The sequence below is a fragment of the Dendrobates tinctorius genome, unplaced genomic scaffold, assembly GCF_039654945.1.
Source record: "Dendrobates tinctorius isolate UK_male_01 unplaced genomic scaffold, ASM3965494v1 ptg000064l, whole genome shotgun sequence".
Lineage (NCBI taxonomy): Eukaryota > Metazoa > Chordata > Amphibia > Anura > Dendrobatidae > Dendrobates > Dendrobates tinctorius.
Window position 1 is genome coordinate 10,842,485 of NW_027361732.1, and position 22,680 is coordinate 10,865,164.

The 22,680-nt window shown below is 41.9% G+C and overlaps 2 protein-coding genes across 5 annotated transcripts in view; both read right to left on the bottom strand.

Moving 5' to 3' along the window:
* The window catches only part of LACC1 (laccase domain containing 1), an 89,025-nt gene extending 88,010 nt beyond the window's left edge, over positions 1–1,015 (bottom strand). For 3 of the 4 annotated variants that reach the window (XM_073580295.1, XM_073580292.1, XM_073580293.1), the window contains exon 1: positions 950–1,015. Coding sequence is in view for 1 of the 4 variants with exons in the window: in XM_073580292.1 (XP_073436393.1) it covers positions 950–962 (13 nt within the window). In the remaining 3 variants the exon portion in view is untranslated. The remainder of the gene's footprint in view (positions 1–949) is intronic. The other variant, XM_073580294.1, reaches the window with a different exon arrangement.
* Positions 1,016–18,853: 17,838 nt separating this feature from the next.
* Positions 18,854–22,680, bottom strand: part of CCDC122 (coiled-coil domain containing 122) — a 49,782-nt gene continuing 45,955 nt past the window's right edge. The window contains exons 5-6 of the mRNA XM_073580296.1: positions 20,520–20,636; positions 18,854–19,222 (exon numbers count right to left, since the gene is read on the bottom strand). Coding sequence (XP_073436397.1) covers positions 19,073–19,222; positions 20,520–20,636 — 267 coding nt within the window. The 3' untranslated portion in view covers positions 18,854–19,072. The remainder of the gene's footprint in view (positions 19,223–20,519; positions 20,637–22,680) is intronic.

Genomic DNA, 22,680 nt, shown 5'->3' on the forward strand with positions numbered 1-22,680 from the left:
TTCTGGCTGTGTAGGCCTCAAATGCTGACCATGGAGACGATGTTTGGGCTTCAGATGCTGGCTGTGTGGGCCTCAGATGCTGACCATGCTGTATTGGCCTCATACGATATATTAAAAGGGCTGTATTCAGGTTCAAATGGTATATAGGGGGATGTCAGCACACTTAATTCTGCTCTATATTAAGTGATATAATTATTAATATAGTTATTAATATAATTATAATTAATATGTTAATATTAATATTGAGCCTAATTAATTTAAGCTAATTGGTTCTACCCTCCACAACAGTCACGGTCTCTCATGTGGCCCCTCGGGAAAATTAATTGACCCATCCTGTCCTAGAGTCATGCCACTAATGACAATGAATGACAGTATACAATATAGTTCTCGGATAAAAAGGCTATGTCACCAATGGCATGCATGGACTGGCAACCACTTATAAATTCCCCTCCCCTCCTACTGAAACACTTCTATTTCAGGTGGTCAGCAGTTTCTTCCTATATTTGATACAGTTCCTGCAGGAGTAAGCTGAATAGATATATACAGATTAGATGGAAGGTCCTGGAGAGCAAGTATTAAATAATACATTATGAGCACATTACAAATGATGATTGCTCTAAGTTGACTTATCCAGCATGCAGCACATTGAGGTTCACCTGCCGTAGAAATTATATATATTATTCAAATGCTTAACCCTCAGCGAAGCTTAACTTAATCAGCAAACACAACTGCAAGAGGAGGCTAGCATAATACAATATTAGGATTTCTGTCTACACATAGTAACTGTATTACGACCAAATCAAGCTGCACAGTGTATCCTCACATGCCTGAGAACGCAGCGGATGGCATTATCCTGGCTTATTGTACGATGCCCGAACTCCACAATTCTTCCTAATTGGATCTTCTGATTTCAGAAATAAACATCATAAGAGAAAGTTGTGTGGCTTACCGATCATTGACATGCAGATCCGTAGCTGTCAGGGAGTGCAGAGTTTACTTCCTTAATGCACAAGAGTTATTAGTGACACAGTGCACACGTAAAATCCGGTCTCCTCCTTTTCTCACTTAACAGCTTCGGGTTGCTTAAGAGTTGTTTGCGTAAGGATAAATGTAAAATTGCAACAAGAACTCACATTCCCAAGACTTTGTTAAAATGTCAAAAACGAAATGACAATGTAATTCAGGTAAACACTTGAGCACTATGCGTTATTTCCTGGACTACATTGAAATTTCATGAAAAGCTACACTGAATTTTCCTTCAAATAAATTCTAAATTTACTTAACCCCTTAAGGACAGAACTACTTTGTACGTTAATGACAGAGCCTCATTTTCCAAATCTGACCAGCGCCACTTTATATGGTAATAACTCTAGAATGCTATAACATATGCCAGGAATTCTGTGAATTTTTTTTTCATGACATGTTGCACTTCATGTTAGTGGTAAATTTTAGTCTATATGATTTTTTGTTTATTTATGAAAATACCAAAAATTTGACAAAAAATTTGAAAGCATTGCAATTTTTAAACCTTACATTCTTATGCCTTTAAATCAGATAGCTATACCACACAAAAAAAGGTAATAAATAACATTTCCCATGTGTCTACTTTACATCTGCATCATTTTTTAAACATTTTTTTTTTTTTAGGAAGTTAGAAGGGTTAAAATTTATCACTTCTTTTTAATTTTTCCAATTTTAGGGACCACCTCACATTGGAAGTGACTTTGAGGGGCTTACTTGACAAAAAATACCAAAAAAGTGACACCCATTCTAAAAACTACACCCCTCATAGTGCTCAAAACCACATTCAAGGAGTTTATTAACCCTTCAGGTTCTTCACAGGAATTAAAGGAATGTAGAAGGAAAAAATAAATATTTAACTTTTTGTCACAAAAAATTTTATTTCTACTTTTTTATTTTTTCAAAAGGATAGCAGGAGAAAATGAACCTCAAAATTTATTGTGCAATTTCTCCCGAGTACGATGATACCCTATATGTGAGAGACAACTACTGTTTTGTCACACGGAGAGCTTTGAAGGGAAGGAGCACAGTTTAACTTTTTGAATGCAAAATTGTCTGGACTTGAGAACAGAAGAAATGTCATGTTTGGAGAGCCCCTGATGTGCCTAAACAGTAGAAACTCCCTACAAGTGAACCCATTTTGGAAACTAGACGAGTATTGCTCAGGTGATAATTGCATCACCTGTGCAATACAAAGGAAATCCTGAAAACATGATCTGTTGGTGGGCCTTGAGGACTGGAGTTGGGGAACTCTGATCTAGATGAATTGTGAGCACTTTGAGACCTGAGGTGCTTCATAAAAATTTTTAATGTTGAATCGTGAAAATAAAAGATCAAATTTTTTCCTGAAAAACATATTGCTTCAGCCCCAAATTTTTCATTTTCACAAGGGTAACAGGAGAAAATAGTACATAAAATTTGTTGTGTAATTTCTCGTGAGTATGCAGATAACCTATATGTGGTTTAAAACTACTGTCTGGGCGCACGGCAGGGCTCTGAAGGAAAGCAGCTCTATTTGACTTTTGAAGTGCAAAATTGTCTGGCGTAAATAGTGGATGTCATGTTGCATTTTCAGAGCCCCTGATGTGCCTAAACAGTGGAAACTCTCCACAAGTGACCCCATTTTGGACACTACACCCCTCAAGGAATTTATCTAAAGGTGTGGTGAGCAAATTGAACTCACAGGTGCTTCACAAATTTTTAAAACATAGGACAGTGAAAATTTTTAAAATAAAGTTTTACGTCAGAAATGTTGTTTCATCCCTTAATTTTCACAAAGGTAACAGGAGAACATGGACTCCAAAATGTGTTACACAATGTCTCCTGATTATTGAAGTGACCCATATGTGGTCAAAAACGACTTTAGAGGCACAGTGGAAAGCTCAGAAGTGAAGGAGTGCCATATCAAAGAGCAGATTTGCCTAGAATGGTTTGCAAGTGCCTGAGGTGTCAGGACAGCAGTACCCACATAAGTGGCCCCATTTTATAAACTATACCTCTTAATGAAATCGTCTGTGGGTGAAGTGATCCTATTGACACCACATGTTTTTCACAAAATTTTATATCATTGAGTGGTGAAGGAAAAAATTTGCATTTTTACCACTGCAATAATGTTTTAGCCCAAGAGTCTATATTTTCACAAGAAGAAATAGGTAAAAATGAGCACATAATTTGTTACATAATTTGTGAAGAACGAGGCAATATTCAATATGTGGCTGTACAGTACTGTTTGGCCACACAGTGAGACGAGGGAGGGAAGAATCGCTATTTGACTCTTGGAAAACAAGTTTTCTTAGAATAGTTTGCGAACTCCATATACAGACCCCCCCCCCTCAAGTGCCAGAAGAGCAGAATCCCCGTCAATTGACCACAATTTGCAAATTACATCCCTCTGGGAATTTATCTACAGATGTACTCATAATTTTTACTCCATAGGTATTTTCCAGAAGCGAGCAGCAATGGCCGTTGCTAAGTGAAATATGCCATTGTAGTGCTCTGTGCATTGTAGTGCACGTATATTGCAGTGTTCGTACATTGTGCCCAACTCATGCTTGTGGAGACATGCACCCAGTAAATTAAGTAGGCTCTCCTCGCTACACTAATGACAAAGGTGTGGATGCTAACTGCAGTTTAAGCAAACTGTGGAGCTCAGAAGGAGGGGGCATTCACTTTTGGGAGAACAAATTTTGCTGGTTTCTTTTGGTGGGAGCAGAACATTTTGGATCGTTTCACATTTATCCTGTGCTCAACGCTGAGCATTTACATCTGGGTTTCCATCTAAATCTGCAAAATACATGATTCAGATGAAGTGGATATTCACTATTATGCGGCAGCAGAGTTACTCTAGACTCTGTCTGGCTTCTGTTTGGCGATATCTGACTTTTCAGAGGTGCACAAAACTGTGGCTGACCAAGCTTTTAAGCACACCTAAAAAGACTGACACCGCCGGATCATAGGAGAGAGTCCACAGTGTATTAATCTGCCTAATTGTAGGGAATCTTCTGTCAGAGGAGTTGTCTGTCTGTAAGTGCTCAGCGCAGAGCGCAGAATACCTGTTCACTAAGGCTAGTTTCACATTAGCGTTCTTTAGCGCTGCGCTTCGTGCGCAATAGAAAGGCATGCAAAAAACGCATCATGCATTTTCATGTGTTTGCGTTTTTTAGGCGCATGCGTTTTAACCAGTTTCTAGCCATGTTAACTCTTAAAACGCATTCGATTTCAAATGCAGGCGTGTGCATGTCCATGCGCACGCCTGGGCTCCCATAGACTGCACTCCCAAAGACTGTCTGGTTTTTGTGACGCCGTTGGACGGATCCAAAAATGCAACAGGTTGCGTCGGGCACACCTAGGCGCACACTACAAAAAACGCATGCGCACGAAGACGCATACGAACACGTGCAAACGCTAGACCATGCGACCGCCATGTTAAACCTAGGGGCGCATGGTTGCCCACGATGCGCTACGCTAAAAAACGCTAATGTGAAACCAGCCTAAGGCTTACTGCGAGCAACCAACAAGTAAACAGCAGGTGACAAAATGGTTTTATTTTTTTTTATGCCGTTCCTTATGCGGTATTAGCGTTTAGCCAACTTTATTGTTCGGGTTGATTTCCTTCACAGTGAAAAGCATTTTCACCCAACATAGTTTCCTTCCACTGCTGTCTACTCCAGGGCAGGTGAAATACACTGTTTCAACCTACTTTGTCACAGCCTAGCTTGCCCCCTCAGTCCTGATCAGCGGGTCTCTCTACCTGCTCAACGGTTGCATGTCCAATCTCTACAGACAACCTGGATCTACTGCTCAATAATCACACTAGTTCCCATAAACTCAGTCCTGTTTAGGTCCTTCAGCGCTTATCAAGCTCAGGGTTTCTTGTGACATGACATCCTATCCAATGACTCTTTTGAGATGGAAGGCCACTCTGTCTCATCAGCAATTCTCTTCAGGATCTCACTTTCTCTGTCCGTATGTATCGTTATGCTGTGGATCATTACTTGGCAGCACTGCACACTTGTTACTGCACTTGGAGCAGCGGCAGAGAGATGGCACTGGAGTAGGGGAGTAATACAGTTGTAATACTGCATTTATTAGTTTTATCCTTATCTTGTGCTATCACAGTACGTACTTGGTTTGTGACATGATGTGTAGATTACCATGGTATTGTGACAATACTTTGCCACTATCACTGTACTGTAACATCAATACCTGCATTAACATTGCACTAAACATCATTTTGTTCATACTGAATTTGTTATTCCTGCGCTAACATCACTGTGTGTCTTATCCCTGTGTAGTATCTATTATATACCGTATTTTGCGGATTTTAAATGTACCGGATTATAAGATGCACCCCAAATTTTGAGGAGAAAAATAGGAAAACTTTTTTTTATAAAATGGTGTTGCTTCTTATAATCCATGCATCTTATTGCTTACCCAGGGTGGTGGCTGCGGTGAAGTGGGGTCCCAGGGTCGTTGTTGGAGGAGGCAAGAGTGGAGTGTTGCTGTGGGCCACCGGCTGCGATGAGGGGGTGTTCCGATGTGCGCTGCTGTGGGTGTTTGGTGGTGCGTGGGCTCTGCTGACATTTTGTGAAAGTCCAGAGCCACTGCACTTACATGGTGTACTATGCAGTGGACTCCAGGAAAATGGCTGCAGGGGCATGCGCAGATGGAGATCTCGGCACCAAGATCTCCATCTGCGCATGCCCCGGCAGCCATTTTCCCGGAGTCCACCGCACAGTAAACCATGTAAGTGCGGGGGCTCTGGGCTTTCACAAAATGTTGGTAGAGCCCCCAGTTAGCACCAAGCCAGATCCCTGCTCTGACAGGCAGGGTCTCTGGCAGGTCACTTCACTTACCCGAGCTGTGGTTGGTTTCTCCCTTCCTCATGCTCTGCATGCTCCCAGCAGAGCTTCCAGCCATGTCCTTAGGGCACACATGCGCGCTCCCGCCCACTTAAAGAGCAAGCGCGTGCTCCTACAATTTCCTCCCCAGCCAAAGGCTGAGAGACATTATATATATTGCTTCCTCCCCACTGGGGAGGTGCCTGAGCAACCTTCCTGTTTTGCAGTCTATGTTGTGTAGGGTTGCATACCGGTCCCTGCTGCACTCAGATGCAAATTGTGCCTGCTGTACTCTGGTGCAAATCCTTGCCTGCAACACTCTGATGCAGACCCTGCCTGCTGCACTCTGGTGCAAATCCTGCCTGATGCACTCTGATGCAAAGGCTGCCTGCTGCACTCTGATACAAACTATGCATGTTGCACTCTGTTGCGATCTCTGTCTGCTGCACTTTGGTGCAAACTCTGCTGCACTCTGATGCGAACGCTGCTGCATTCTAATACAAACTCTGCCTGATGCTCTAACCAGTCTGTCCTCTGGGTCCACCTGCTGTGCATCCATTGGTCTGTCCTGGAGTGGCACCTGGCATTCATCGGGAGCCAAGTCTAACCTCACCATCAGAGGCACTAGTGAACAGTCAGATGTTTGCTTAGTCACACCCCTCCAGACTCTCCATGGTCCGTGGCACAGTGGTTCCATAAACCACGACCGTGAAACCCCCGCATCACCGAAGTCCCCCTCATCCCAGCCTGTGGCTTGCAGCAATGCTCCACTCTTGCCTCCTCCAGCAATGACCCTGGGACCTCGCTCCACTGCGGCCGGTAAAGTATATCCGCATTATCAGACACACCCCATTTTCCCCCAAAATTTGGGGAGGAAAAAGTGCAACTTATAATCCGAAAAATACAGTAAGTACCAAATTTGCTCTGCAACTAAGGGGTTAATATTTTGGACTTCACTGGAGATCTCACATGGCAGACATGGGGGTCTTAAGAGGGCCCACAGTTGCTATGGCAAACAATCAGAACCCAATGACAAGGAGTAGGGTGCACTACAAAAATAAACAAATAAATAATATCAAATGTTTGGATGCTGCAAAATGCATTGTAAAGTGACACATGGCAAGCTAGAGGAAAAAGATCAATGCATAAATATTGCGCACACCTGGGTTATAGAAAAGGAATATAATTTTTGAATAGCCAAAAAGCCACACACAATAAATTTAAAACACCATTAAAACAAGAGACGATGATACAGCACCCAAGGTATCCTGACAATCCTGATAGCTGGAAAAGGTTAATCAACCTGTGTGGGTTATGCAGAAAATTTGGTGTACACACTAAATCCAGCTATACAGAAGGACTAAATCTGACATTTATAGCCATACAAAGAAACTCCAACACGACTAAAAGCCCCATCTCGTGCATCGCTGTGTTTAACGCAGACGAGCGACCTTGTTGGCAACGCAGAACTCAGGGACGCAGGCGGGAGTCGTCAGAAAAGCTGCTGTGTGACAAGGTATCAATGACCGCCAAGGTTGTTATACGGATCGCCGTCGGTTTTCTGCGTCGTTGAAGAGATCTGCCTGTTTGGTAGCTTACTAGCGACCATGTAGTGACGCACCAGCGATCCTTACCAGGTCGTATCGTTATCGGGATCGCTGGTGTGTCGCTATGTGAAACGGGACTCTTATGCATGTATAATAATGAAAATAGCTAGTCAACCAAGAACGGGCATCCCTGAGGTTGGTAGAGAAGATGGAAAAAGGGCAAAGCCAAAAGGTAAAGTACCACCCTGTAGGGCTGACTAAATAGAGATAGCACACAAAACAAAGAAATTATAATGAATAGCATAGATTTCACGGAAAGCCACCAGAGGGCAGCAGAGCAAAGAACCCTGTAATAAGGTGTGCTATAGCACAAAATCTGTGTGTGTATATAATAAACACCACAGAGGGAGAAAGAAAGTGCTAACAAATAAGTACAGGTATCAGGCTAAGAAGGCATGCTTAGTCACCGAATAAGATAGACAAGTCAGTCAGGTGGAAATATCAGAGGTCAGCATGGTAGGTGGAAGATAGGTCCCGAGACCAAGGGTGAATGGGAAGCCCCACGCGTATTGCTGCTACAGCAGCTTCGTCAGGGGAATCTCTTGTTTTTAATTTTGTTTTAAATTTATTGTGTGTGGGTTTTTTTTGGCTATTCAATAAAATTATATTCCTTTTCTATAAACTAGGTGTGCGCAACATTTATGCATTGATCTTTTTCTTCTTACTTGCCAAACAATCGGTTCGCCACAAATGCATTAAATAGAGTGTTGATATCAGGCCATCATAAATGATGGTTGCTGTTGTTAAGTCTATTAAATCATGCTGTCATGCTTTAGCTAGCATCAAACTCATCAGTTATGTAGTGGTTGTACTTACTCGGGTGCGAGAAAAACAGGAGGCTTGTTCCTTTTAAAAGTTTATGTGGGTTTATTGCTTCATAAACCCAGAAGCAAAAACAGAAAGTAAACAGCCTTTAGATCAGGTAAAACAAAGTACAAATGTACAAAGTACAAATGTCCATAGCAGGGCTCTGCTCCATCAGGCCTGTGGGCACCCAGACTGGAGTAATGTCCAGTGCTCAGGCTCGGTCTGGAGTCCCACACACAGGAGACCTTCTCCCTTCCAACACACAGACCATGTGCCAAAAAACAGCCTCCATTATATAGGCTGTAGCCACACACAGAAGTGAGGTATGTGGGTAGCCAGACCTGCCCATCTCTCATAGCTACCCACAACCCAGACTCAGGTGCAACAAATGAACCTTTTAGTGCTTTCATGCACTAGAGAAAATACTCCTGGTTACATCACCGAGACAAGCCATCTCTGTGTAAGCAATAGAGATAAGATATTGGAGGGTGCAAATGCATTGAGAGCATGGTGTCATGAAGTCATCAGGAGAGGACAGAAGTGAGCCCAAATGAGGAGACTTGGAACCAATTGGGGAATAGGCATACTGAACATGTGAAGTGCTAATCCTGAATGCTGTCGTTATGTCACAACCTAGTCATCCTTAAGAAACAAGATTTAACACTTCCACGGATCTTAAAATACTCCTTAAGGCCAGTTTCACACGTCCTGATATTTTTGGTATCGGAAAAACCGGTACTGGAGATATCATTGTCTGTGTGTCCATGTGTTCGTGTGTGTACTAAGTGCGGCACCCGTGTGGCAACCATGTGCCACCCGTGTGCCGCATCAGGTCACACAGATGGCCACCAGGGAAGTAGCGCCACTTTAAGCCGCTGTCCCCCGGCGGCTGGTGCTGAAGCCGGCTGTCATCCATTCTCCCTTGCTCTGCCGCGATCAGCGCAAGCAGAGGAGAATAAATCAATGAAAAACTGACCTGCTGTAACCTCAGGACTGTCGGAGAATGCAAGTGATGAGGTCACTGTGTCAGCGCTTGAACTGCTGTGACCTCATCACTTGCATTCTCCAACAGTCCTGAGGTCACAGCAGGTCAGTTTTTAATCCATTCATTCTCCCCTGCTCGCCGGCAGAGCAGGGGAGAATGGATGACAGCCACATTCAGCACCTGCCACCAGGTAACAGCGACTTACAGTAGCGCTACTTCCCCAGTGGCCGTCCGTGTACACTGAGGACAGTGTGCACTGTTCTCCGTGTGCACATGTGCGGCACATTATGCGGCTCATTTGTCCGGATAAAAATGGACATGTCTGCGTGTTTTGCACATGGACACACGGTCCATGAAAACACGCTGGCATGTGCATAGACCCATTCATTTGAATGGGTTTACGTGTGTCAGTATCTCTGGTACGTGAGAAAACTGTCACCACACATACCAGAGACACTGATGTGTGAAACCGGCCTAATGCAGGTAGAAAAGGAAACACAGGTAATGGTGCTCAGCTCATAGTGAGAACTATGTAGTAATCCAGGTAAGAAAAAATAGCGGCACTCAATACCAAATTAAGTGCTAACCTTTTATAGAAGCATGCTAGGCCCGGCAGATGAAAACCAAGTTGGCCAACATTGTTTCACATGAATACACACGCTTTCTCAAAGCTTCACTGTAGTATAGTCTTGAGATTGAGGTCTCACTTTAGTGTCAGAGTCAAGGTGGGAACACTGCTCTACTGTCTATGTGAGTGAAAGTGGAGTAGATCAGAAGTGTGGCATGATTTGTCCCATACTAAGGGTATTTCCAAATGTCGAGTATTTGCATGGATAAATTTCTTCACTATTTCTGCATGTCTGGGCAGGAAAAACGCAGAGGCAAATATGTTTGTTTTTGCTGTGTTTTATGTATTTTGCGTTTTTCACTTGAGTTTTTCTTTTGGACAGCAATTAATGCTTTAGAGATAGACAATAGAAAGAGAGATAATAGATTGTCAATATTTATCTATCATATAGACGACAAGCATATAGACAGACATAGACAGACATACAGACAGACATATAGACATACAGATATATTGACAGAAATATAGACATATAATTGCACCCTATGGAGCTTATGGGACAGATTTTTATAATTAAATAGGTGGAAAAAAATGACATAGATTCCCCTCTCATTTTTGGTAACCAGCAAAGGCAAAGCAGGTGTCACGAGTTTACAGAGGGCGGCCAGAAGACCGCAAAGTCTGATTTTACATACTCCTGCACTGATTAGAAGCACTTCACCATCATATTAAACAGTGCAGGTTTCAGCGAGAAAACCTTCTGGAGCTTTCCTGACTTGATGGTCTCACTTGGCCACTCCCTTTTGCTATGAATACTCACCTCTGGCAATCAGTGATTGCCAGTGTTAGTTTCAGACTGCCTTGTTCCGGAACTGGAGTTGTTGGTTGTTTAAGGAGGCGTTTGGAGTGCTATTCAGAAGACTGTTGCTTGGTGATTTGTCTCGTACATATCCTCATCCGCTCCTATTAAGTTTTTCCTTTCTTTACCTCCCAGTGATCCACTCTGTTGTTTGTGAGTGCATATTTATATGATTTGTACTTTCATTTATCACTGCACGTCTTCGCTTGTTTGTCCGGTTTGTGTATTGTTATACACTTCTGCTCCCCACTTCCCTGGGTGGTGGAGGGGACATATAAGAGCTGATTTAGGAGCTCAGCAAGGCACATGGCCCCAGCATCTTCACCATCAGAAGTAATCCGAGGAGAAGAGATAGATAAGGTTCCCCTAGCGTTAGGGATAGGCAAGTAGCCCCTAGTAATGGGATATCCTGCAACAATTCCATGACATTAACAGCGGCCCAAACTATTTTTTCTGATCCATCATGGATCCAGTGACTGCTCTGACAGAGCAACTGCAGAAACTCAGTCTGGAGGTACAGGCTTATGCACTGTTTTGCAGTACTCAAACACGTCTGGTTTAGGGACCACGACCCCCAGGCAACCCCTGGTGGAGCCCAAGTTCACTTTGCCTGACAGGTTCTCTGGGGGCGAGACAAGTTTGTTGTTTTCAGGAAGGACTGTAAGCTTTACTTTAAATTATGTCCTCACTCTTCAGGAACCAAGGAACAACGGACGGGGATCATAATTTCTCTCCATCAAGGTGACCCTCAAGCCTGGGCATTTTTTCTCCTGGCAGACTCTCAGTCAATTCTGACGGTTGAAGAGTTTTTTCAGGCATTGGGTCATATATACGACAACCCCAACCACGTCTCCCTGGCCAAGTCTACGCTACGTCAGCTTCGGCAGGGAGACCAGCCAGCGGAGTATTGCTTCGAGTTTCGGAGGTAGTCCACAGATACTAAGTGGATTGACCCCTGTGACGACATAATTATGCCAGATGTAAATTCCGCATGCCCATAATCATAGACTATTGTCTGAGTTATTGACTCTTCTAGTCGCTTGAATTGATATTCATAAATTCATGAATGGTTGTTATTTACCTCTTCTATCAGCGCCTACAGTTTACTGTACTGGTATCTTTGCAAATCAGGGATGCAATGTCACTGAACAATGATGTTGGCTGATATGTTGATTACACATTATACCAGGCTATGCAGGTTGTTGACTTTCAAACAGTGAAGGATAAACTATAATCAAACAATGTGGGTTAACATCATCACCTATTCCCTCTGTGATTGATGGCTTGAAGGAAAGTTGTGAACTACTGTATATAAGGAGACTTTGCCTCTTTTCCAAGTGACTCCACATATTTCAGCTTAGTGGACCACGGCCACAGCTGGAAGAACACAGATCTGCTCTGCTTGGGTGGGTCATAAATGCTGCCTGTCCTCTCTCATGACTTCCTGGACTTCCTATCGCGCGGCCAGAGATCCCGCCCCGCAGTCGCTTATGATTTATTCACAATGCGAGGCTGGGAATCTTGGGCATGCGCAGTAGTTATCTGCGGCTCTCATGCCCAAGATCCCCAGCCCCGGAGTGTGAATAAATCATAAGCGACTGCGGGGCGGGATCTCTGGCCACATGTACACACAGGCGCAATAGGAAGGCCAGGAAATCATGAGAGAAGACGGGCAGCGGTAATTGCGCATGCCCCAGAATAAATACTACAGCGCAGGCGCCAGGATTTGAAAAGAAAAATGAAGAGGCGGAGCAAACAACGCAAGAAGAAATGAGTGACAGATGTGAGTTGTCTGAGTCAGATGGGGAAAGACCTGCCCCCCTGTCAAATATCAGGTATATCTGACCAATTTTAAAAAAGATCATTTCTGCGGTAGAAGGTACCCTAAATAAAAGAGCCACCTTGACAGAATGCAGCATTAGTGCTGCACAAGGTGTCTCTTTTACTTAAAATCGCCTGGAGAGGGTGACAGGTTCCCTTTAAGTAGGAGAATGAGTTGAAGACAGCCTTCTATACACCTGAAGGACACTCTGAAAACTTTGTGATGCCATTTGGAATGACTAATGCTTCCGCCATCTTTCAGCACTTTGTTAATGACATTTTCAGTCACCTGGCAGGTAGATTTGTTGTGATCTATCTTGATGACATAACTATTTTTTTGACTGACCTTGAGTCACATCAGGTACATATCAGGCAGGTCTTACTGATACTCAGAGGCAATTTATCAAACCAGTGAAATGTTCTGGGTTCAGATCCCTTTTCTGGGTTATTTCTCATTGTCCACCGTTTTTCACATGGATCTGGAGAAAGTCCGGGCGGCATTGGATTGCGATCATCCTGAGGACTTAAATGCTTTACAATGGTTTTTGGGTTTCTCCAAATACTACCGTAAGTTCATCATAAACTTTTTGGTATTGGCCAAACCTCTGATAGATATGATCAGAAAAAGGACGGACTTTTCCAAATGGTCCAGTCTGGCCAGGGAGGCATTTGATACCTCGAAAAATTGTTTTGCATCTGCACTGATTCTTATACTGCCTAACATCACTCAGCCATTTATTGCAGAAGTTGATGCATCTGAAGTGGGGGGTGGGGGCTGTATTATCGCAGGGTGCATCTCCTGGCAAATGCATGCATATTTTTCTAAGAAACTCTTATCCGCTGAGAAAAAATGTGACATTAGTAATAGGGAACTCTTGGCAATAAGTGGGCTTTTGAAGAGTGGCAACATTTTCTGGAGGGGGCAGTTCAACTGGTCATGGAAAATCACTGATCATAAAAATCTTTTATATTTAGAATCTGCAAAGTGTCTGATGCCTAGACAGGAAAGATGGTCATTGTTCTTCCTAGATTCAACTTTTTTGTGATGTATAGGCCAAGGAATAAGAATATTAAGGCAGGTGCCTTATTTCACTGTTTTCCTGGGGGTGGAGATTATTGTGAACTCATTCCTCTACTACTGAAAGGGATGGTTATTGCATCTGTATATTCTGATATTGAATAGGAGGTGGTAGAGTATCAAGGGAACGCCACTTCTGCCTGTCCATTAGGTAAACTGTTTGTACCTGTGAATCTCTTTCTTAAAGTTTTAAGTGGACTTCATGGTTTGGTCTTGGCTGGACATCCTGGTAGTAAAGCCACCACACATCTCCTTACTCAGCAATTTTGGTGGTCAGGGGTACACCAGTATGTTCGGGTGTATGTAGCAGCCTGCAGTACTTGTGCACAATCTAAGATCCCTCATACTCGTCTGTATGGGTCTCTCCAACCAGTAGACCTAGGACTCATTTATTGGTAGATTCCATCACTGATCTTCCTGTATCTGCAGGTAATATACATATTTTGGTGGAGGTAGACAGATTCAGCAAGATGTCTCATTTCATTGCACTACCCGATTTACCCAATGTCAAGACTTTGGCGCAAATTTTTTTTTTTTAAAATCGTGAAATTACATGAGTTTCCTCTTTTCTGACCAGGGGTGCAATTTATTTCCAAATTGTGGAAAGCTTTTTGTACTGGTTTGGGGATCCATCTGGCGTTTTCTACAGCCTTTCACTCACAGTCTAATGGGCAAACTGAACATGTTAACCAGAATCTTAAGATTTATCTTAGATGTTTTCTGTCTAAGAATCAGGGGGATTGGGTTATGTAATTACCTCTAGCTAAATTCGAGATGAATAACCGTTGTCATGAGTCTATTGGTATGTCCATGTTCTTCAGGGCCTACGGGTTTCATCTTCAGTTCTACTCTTTTAATAATATTCATTCTTCAGGAATACATGAAGAGAAATGTTTTTCATCATCTATTACATCTGTGTGGCAAGGGGTTCTGAATAATTTGAAAAGGATGGGATCTAAATATAAGTATGTGGCTGATCGGAGACGTTTAGTGGGTCTGGACCTGTGTGTTGGTGATTTGGTGTGGTTGTCCTTGAGGAACATTAAGTTGAAGGTTCCTTCTTGGAAATCATCGGTTCTTATAAGATTGTGGCTGTCTTCAATCCTGTAGCATTCCACCTTGCTTTGTCACCCACTTTTAGGACTAATGTGTTTCACTGGTATCTACCCAAAATATACTTTGCATCCTCTGAACCATCACCAATACCTCCATCACCGGTCATTGATGACGGGAATTTGGAATTTCAGATAGCTAAGATTGTTTAGTCTCACTTGGTTTGTAGGTCTTTTGGTATCTGGTACACTGGAATGGTTATGGTCCTGAAGAGAGAATGTGGGTATCAACATCTGATGTCTATGCAGTCATGTTGATCTGGTCTTTTCACACAGCAAACCCTGATAGACCAGGTCCAGGTTCCATAAGTCCCACTTATAATAGTGGTTGACTGTGTTAAAGCAGACAATAGATCTAAGGGCTTTCTCACGAGAGCGTATAACTCTTGGCCAGTTGTTATGTGATGTTTAATCGCATAGCATTCGGACCTGTGTTATTCTATGGATCATCTCAAGTCTGCATGATTCGGCATGAGAAAACAATTGCAGAATACTGAGAGTGCATCTAAGAATAGGTTCGCACGCAGCCATACAAGTTTATGGGTATGTATGAAACATTGGACTGTCCTCGAATGTCATCTGAGGACAATCCGATTACCGTGGATGCCGGCAATGGAATAGGTAGGGGAAATTACGGCAATGGAATAGGTGGAGGAGGAATATAGAGTAGCCTCTTGCTGTATGAAAAATCTGATCTGCTAGCAGTAGTTTGATAATTGTCCAGACTTGTAATGTATATTTATTCTACTTATTCTGTAAAATGAAGATCCAACCTAATCTAGGTAATATTTTCATGTTGAACACAATAACAGAGGAAGTGAACTGTGCTTATATATTTGGATCATTTTCCAGACTTTAGAGTCTACTATAAACAGAAGCAACACAGAAACACTTGTAAATGCATTAAGACAGACATATCTACATGGGTAAAATATGATTTCTGCTAATATATGTACATGGAATTTTCCACAGTAAAAAATGTACAGTGTGATAAGCAAAACAAAAAGATTATCACAGCACAGGTGACTTCATATTGATATTTGATGTTACTAAGTCCACTTAGTAACTTCTGTTTGGAATCCACCTTCTGTTTCTATTCCATGTATTCAAAGATTAAATAATATAATGGTTTCATTGAATGAAATTAAAGGTATTAAAGCAGAATAGATTCTGATCTGTAAATAAGCTAAGATGATGTAATAGCAGTGCTGTCGTACAGTAGGTGCTTATTCCCATGAATAGTAATTATAATGTGTGACTAGTATGCTCCATTACAATGCTGTGATTCCAGAACTGTACCTTAAGGCTGTGTGCACACGTAGCGATTTTTAAGCGTTTTTGCCGCGATTTTCGGCTCGAAAACGCTGCGAAAATGCTTAAAAATCGTGTACAGAACGCCCCCCATGCATTCCTATGGTATTCCGCACATGCTGTGCTAATGCTGCGCTTTTTTCCGCGGCGGAATCGCATCGCGGAAAAAATTGCAGCATGCTCATTCTTTTGTGCGGAATCGCAAAGAATTGCCGCGATTCCGCACCCATAGGAATGCATGAGAATCGCTTACTTCCCGCATGTGGCTATGCCCACCATGCGGGAAGTTAAGCGTCTCATGTGCGGTTGGTACCCACGGTGTGGAGGAGAGGAGACTGTCCTCCAGGCCCTGGGTACCATACCCCGGTAAAAAAAAAGAATAAAAAATAAAAAATCGGGGTATATTTACCTTCCGGCGTCCTGCCCTGCATTCCCGGCCTAGCGTTCCCAGTAATGCCTTGCGGCAAGGCCCTGTAATGACGTAGTCTCGCGTGACTCTAGCGGTCTCGCGAGATCGCTATAGCAACGCGAGACTACGTCATCACAGGTCTCGCAAGGCATTACTGGGAACGCTGAGGCCGGGAATGCAGCGCGGGACGCCGGAAGGTAAATATACCCCAATTTTTTATTTTTTTTTTAGCATTTTAACATCCTATCTTTTACTATTGATGCCGCATAGGCGGCCTCAATAGTAAAAACCTGGTCACACTTGTCAAACACTATGTTTGACGAGTGTGACCAACCTGTCAATCACTTTCCAAGCGATGCTTCAAATCGCTTGGAAAGTGCTTGAATAACGCACGCGAAAATCGCGGCAAAATCGCGATCATAATCGCGGTAAAATCGCGGTGAAATCGCGCGAAAAAAAGGCGCGATTTCTGGGAAGGAGTCCGGTTTTTAGTGAGCGTTTTAAAACGCTACATGTGCACATAGCCTAAAGCTTATAGTTTTAGAGTTCAACAGAATTTAGTTTTTTGCATTATTATTATTATTTTGCAACATTATCACTATCACTGCACTGAATGGCCTTTTGCAAATGCACTCTATACCCTTGAATTTATGAGTTTTAAGGCTATAATATTGGAGAAATATATGGCCCTGTTATGCCTGTTATGGTGGATAAAAGACCATATATGTACCGGTATATAAAAATGGAAAAAGCATATAAACATTTAAATCATCCCACTTTCCCCCCAACTGTAAATATTGAAATGAAAAAAAAATTAACATTGTGTAAGTGGAATTATCTGACCTAACAAAATATCAAAGTACATACAGTGAACACCAAGCTAGAAAAAAATCAAACTTAATTACTTTCTTTAAGTTGCCACAGTTCCCAAAAATGTATCTAATAGAAAGCTATGAAAATATTGTATATATCTTAAGATGGTATTGATAAAAACATCACCTTGATGCACAAGTAAATGTCTCAAACCAAACTGTTTTAGCAAAGTTCTGAATTTTTTTCTTTTGACCATTAAGATATAAAACAAAACTATAAGTTTGGTATCGCGAAAATCATAATAACTTAAAGAATCAGGTGGCCAACACTGTAAAAATGAAGCACAATAGTGGAATTGTGGCTGGTTTTCCATTGCTCTTAGCATTTTTCCACAGTTTTCAGTACATTATAAAGTGAGATGAATCGTGACGAATAAGAAGCCGTCATATGACTGCGTCAATGAAAAAGTTATAAAGTTATGGTTCTTGGAAGATAGTAAAAGTGAAAAACAAAAGCGCAAAAAATGCTATTATGTTATGTTCACACAGAGTTTTCTAGGAGGTTTTGTAGCAGAAACTGAACGGAAACTCTCCAAATCGTTTTTTAAAAACTCAAAAGTGAAAAACTTGCCGCTCAGTTTCTCTGAAAAAAAAACGTACACTGTGTGCGCATAGCCATAAAGGGGTGTAATGAGATTATGTATTAACTAAATGAAATAAAATATTTTGGAGTAATTGAATATGGGAAGAATGATTAGTTAAGGAAAGCAGCTAATCTCAAGAACATTTTTATTAGTAACATGAGCGGTAAAATCAAATAATATTTTATTACAACTGCAAAAACATCTGAACAAAGCAAACATTTCTCATAACTATGAAATTACTTTCTTTGTGTTTTAGAGCACAGCTATATATCCTCTGTGTTCTAGGTTAAACGTTTAAAACATTTTTATCAGGTTGGTAAGTAATTGCCTATCTAGGCATGCACTCTCTCTTCAATGTCTATGGGACCGCCGGAGATAGCTCACCTTAGCATAAATTGACATGCGGCAGATATACAAAGTACGGTAATGTGTCATAGTAGATGAACCTGATAACACGTGAACATCCAAAAAGTCCTAATTATATATGAAACATGCATGCTGATATTGGGTATCCTTCTCCTGGGCTCAGCTACAAGTGTTAGTAACAGGCTTAAAGGGAATCTGTCACCCTTTTTTGAGATATCATATAATGATATCATTCAATTGTGTGTCACATAAGGATTCTCTTAGTACTTTTGCTTCCCCCTGACCCCGCACCTTTCATGCATAAATACCTTTTTATATCAGTTCAGATGTATGTAAACTGCCGCTGTCCGGTCCACTGGGCGGGGCTTATTCAACTGCTCCCCCCTCCCTGTCTTGCTCTACACAAGAAGAAATGAGTAGAGCAAGACATGGAGGGGGAGAGCAGGTGAATAAGCCCCGCCCAGTGGACCGGACAGCGGCAGTTTACATACATCTGAACTGATATAAAAAGGTATTTATGCATGAAAGGTGCGGGGTCAGGGGGAAGCAAAAGTACTAAGAGAATCCTTATGTGACACACAATTGAATGATAGCATTATATGATATCTCAAAAAAGGGGTGACAGATTCCCTTTAAATGCCAATCAGAGCTATAGCTGCTCCATAGAAAGCAACATAAAAGCAGATCTGTTTTTTTCCAGGAGGAATTTTTCTCTGCACCAGATGTAAAACAAGGAGAATACATTACAATATTGATGACATACTGTAGCGCTACTTTAATTAACATGTAACTATGGAAAAGATAAACAGTAAAAGTTCAGCGATTTAATAAGTCACTGGCTGATTCCAAGACGGCGCCTTAGACTGGATGCTGTCTTTTCCATCTCTTCAATATTCCACTGATGCTGTCTCCTGCTTAGCTGGGCCTTGTTTAGCTGGGAATGGAGGCGTTTCAATATCGCATTGTATCTTTTCTTCTGTACCTATTATGTAATTGAAATAACAGCAAACATGTAACAATATTGTGAAGGAATTACTCTGCAGTCTCTTCTTGTTACACCCCATTACAGTCCATATTTCAAGTACAATGACAAATGTTCCCAGAAGATGTAAAAAAAAAACATTCATTTTCAGAAATTCATGAATTGATAGTATTTCTTTTCATTCTTTCCAGCACACTTTAAAGTGTAATCGTTGTTTCACGTTTTATTTCATAAATCGATAATACACGTGAAATACAGTATGTCACCAAGTACTTAACGTGTACACAAACGTAAAGTGGGCAGATCCATAGAACCGTAATGCCATCTCCTATCTCAGTAATGTGAAGACTGATTTTACCGTGACTTGAGAATTTTGAAAATGAATAATCAGCGAAAAAGGAGAAAGAAGCAAATTTATCTAATAACATATTCTACAAATATTTTCAAGTGTACTATTGATTTATATGTTTAAAAAAAAGGTTACACCAAGTATTCCATTGGACACAAGTTTCCTATGTGCCTATGGATAGCCCTCCTTCCTAAAATTATAATTTATGCAGAGGGTGTCAGAGGGTGTATTCTCCAGAATCCAGGCTGTTAAAATGCTCAGTCAAAACTACTTAGCGTTTGGCTATCTGTGTTATGATCAGTCTGAATAGTACTGCAGTGTCGGACTGGGGGGCCAAGAGCACACCAGCAACCAACTCCAGGACCCCACTTTTCCACTAGATGCAAATGTGACATTATCCTCAATCACGTCGCTTCAGAGTCCCCAAATGCAGCACCAACCGCCATATGAACAGCTTCTATATACTCTCTGTTCAACAATTAAATCGTCATGTGTGGACTATATACTATATCTGTCTTGTTAGATGTTACTTGTTGTATCTGTTGTTATATATTATGTTGCCTCTTTGCCACAAAGAATTCCTTGTATATATGTAATATGTACTTGGCGATAATAAATTTGATTGATTGACAAAATTATATAACCATGAACTGGGCACATTGTTAAATGAGTAAGATGATGCCTCTGTCTATCAATAGTGATTGAAGTATTTTGTGCCAAGTAGTGCTCATATAAGAGGGTGGTGACCAACTCAGAGACCCACCAGATTTTCTCCTGTTCTCCTGTGGGCCAGTCCAAGCCTGGCACTGTATTGTAGTGCCACAGTCTAATAACAGTGGCAGTATAATTCACAGCACCTGTTTGTGTGAATAATATTATTTATGCTAATACTTCTACATTTATTTACTTCCATACATAACTACTGCTAACAGGAGTGTGATTACTTGCCTCTATGTCTTTTCTGAGTGCTGAATGTCTTTCCAACTCCTCTTCGTATATTTTCTTTTTTGCATTGATACATTCCCCAATTGCTTTGATTTGCTCACTTAAATGTAGCATTTCCTCCTGTAAATTGAGAAGACTTATTAATGTCTTAGTAGGAATTACTTTATGCTCAAAAACAGATCTCAGCTAAAAGTAATAACTTCTAAGTGCTCTTATTAAATGGCTTTCATAATTCTCAATCATATGCTTAAACAGCATTTGAAAAAAACAAGAATGTCTCATATGCTAGACCACTCTGATCTTCATTTATTGTTAGAAAGCCTTTATTTAAATTCTTACTTGCATAAGTAACAATATTATTTTTATTACTTGCTCCTTGGAGGCCTTTTTTTCACAGCTGCAGCAGTGACATCAACAACACATGACTGCTGCAATCAATCAACTGCCTCAGCAGTCTTGTGCATCTACCACAGGATCATCACTATTGAAGTGTCTGCAGTGTTATCAACTAGACATGACCACTGCAGCCCTGTAAACACAAGATTGTCCTTTGTCACAGTTGGACTTGTAACTAGTGTTGAGCATTCCGATACTGCAATATCGGGTATCGGCCGGTATTCGCAGTATCGGAGTTCCTATACTGAGTTCCGATACTTTTAGAATATTGAATACCGGAATCGGAAGTTCCCATAATGCAATGAGCCAGTTTGATTTTATTCAGCCAATGAGGAATCCTAAGAAGTGTGGGCACATCCTGTTATGCATGTTAGGCATGTTAACTAATGGCATGGCTGTGATTGGCTGCTGAAATGATGTCATGATGCACTATAAAAGCCGCCGCTGCCATTTTGGGTTCACTCTGCTGTGAATTTACTTAGGGACAGGACGCTACTGTTCTGACTCTGAGGGACAGTTTGAGCTAGCGATTTGCTTTATTGTGCTTTACCCAGGCTACTTTAGCAACCGCTGTGTGAGAAGCTTTCTTTTGCCTTGCAGCGCTGTTCACGGCTGTCTGCGAGGTCTCTGTGTGTGAGTGCAGCTCACGCTGTAGTGTGTTCTGCACCACCTCTGGTTGTAGTCCGCTCAGCGTGCATCACTGCCTCATACATTGTCCTTTTTTGCATTAGTGCTGCTCATTTTTCCAGATTTCTCCTATTAGTGTGGTTCCATCCGTATCCAGCTAGAATATTTGCAAACACTATATAGGAGTAGATAGAGGAGCCTTTCTGCTGGCTTGTGCCCTGCAGCCCCAGCCAGATTAGTATTAGCCTATTTTTTGGAGCCTCATCTATTGCATTGTAGGTTACCTTCCTGCTTTTTTGTGAAAAAAGAAAAAAGTTAATAAAGTTCACCAAACACTCCACTTTACAGTTGTGTAGGCCACATTAGCTCATATTAAAGTCTAGTCCACACTTTATAAAATTAGTGTTTCTTATATCTCTTTGCAGCTGTTCAGGAATAAGCACACTAAGCCCTTAGTACTTTTCTGCCTATCTTTATCAGTCTACCAAGATGAAGAAGGCAGGGAGTAAGGCACGTGGGCGTGGAGTTTCTGCAGGGAGAGGACGTGGGGATTCTGTGCCTGCTGCGGGCACCAGTGATTCATCATACCCCAGTGTTACCAGGGAACAGTCCTTTATGCACAGCTTTGTAGGAGCTCACTGTACCCCACTTTTGCGGGTCGAACAAATTGAAGCCGTTGTCGGAGGGATAGCAGCTAACACATCGACTTCAATTCATTCCAGATCCTCTCAGGTCCAGAGCACTGAAGAGCACCCATCTGTCTCTTCACCACCTGCCAAATTGCCCAGGCAGTCAGAGAGCCCTGGACAGGAGCCATCTCTACTTCTGTTCTCTGAATCTGTTGGCTTGGAAAGAGGGGGCCAGCCAAGCAGCATTCAAGAATTTGAAGAAGAGGTAGTATGCAGTGATGCGCAACAGCTTTGTCTGTCTGAATCTGAAGAGGCGGGTGGGCCAGTACCTATGGTCAGCACACCTCAGTACGCATCTGATGATGAGACTCAGGACCCACTTTCTGGTGCGTACTGTGCTGTCGAGACTACCCAGGAGAAGCAGTCATTTGAAGAGGGTAGTGTAGATGATGAGGTCCTTGACCCATCAAGGCGTGAGGTACAGGAAGGTGGTGGGAGCAACTCTGAGGAAG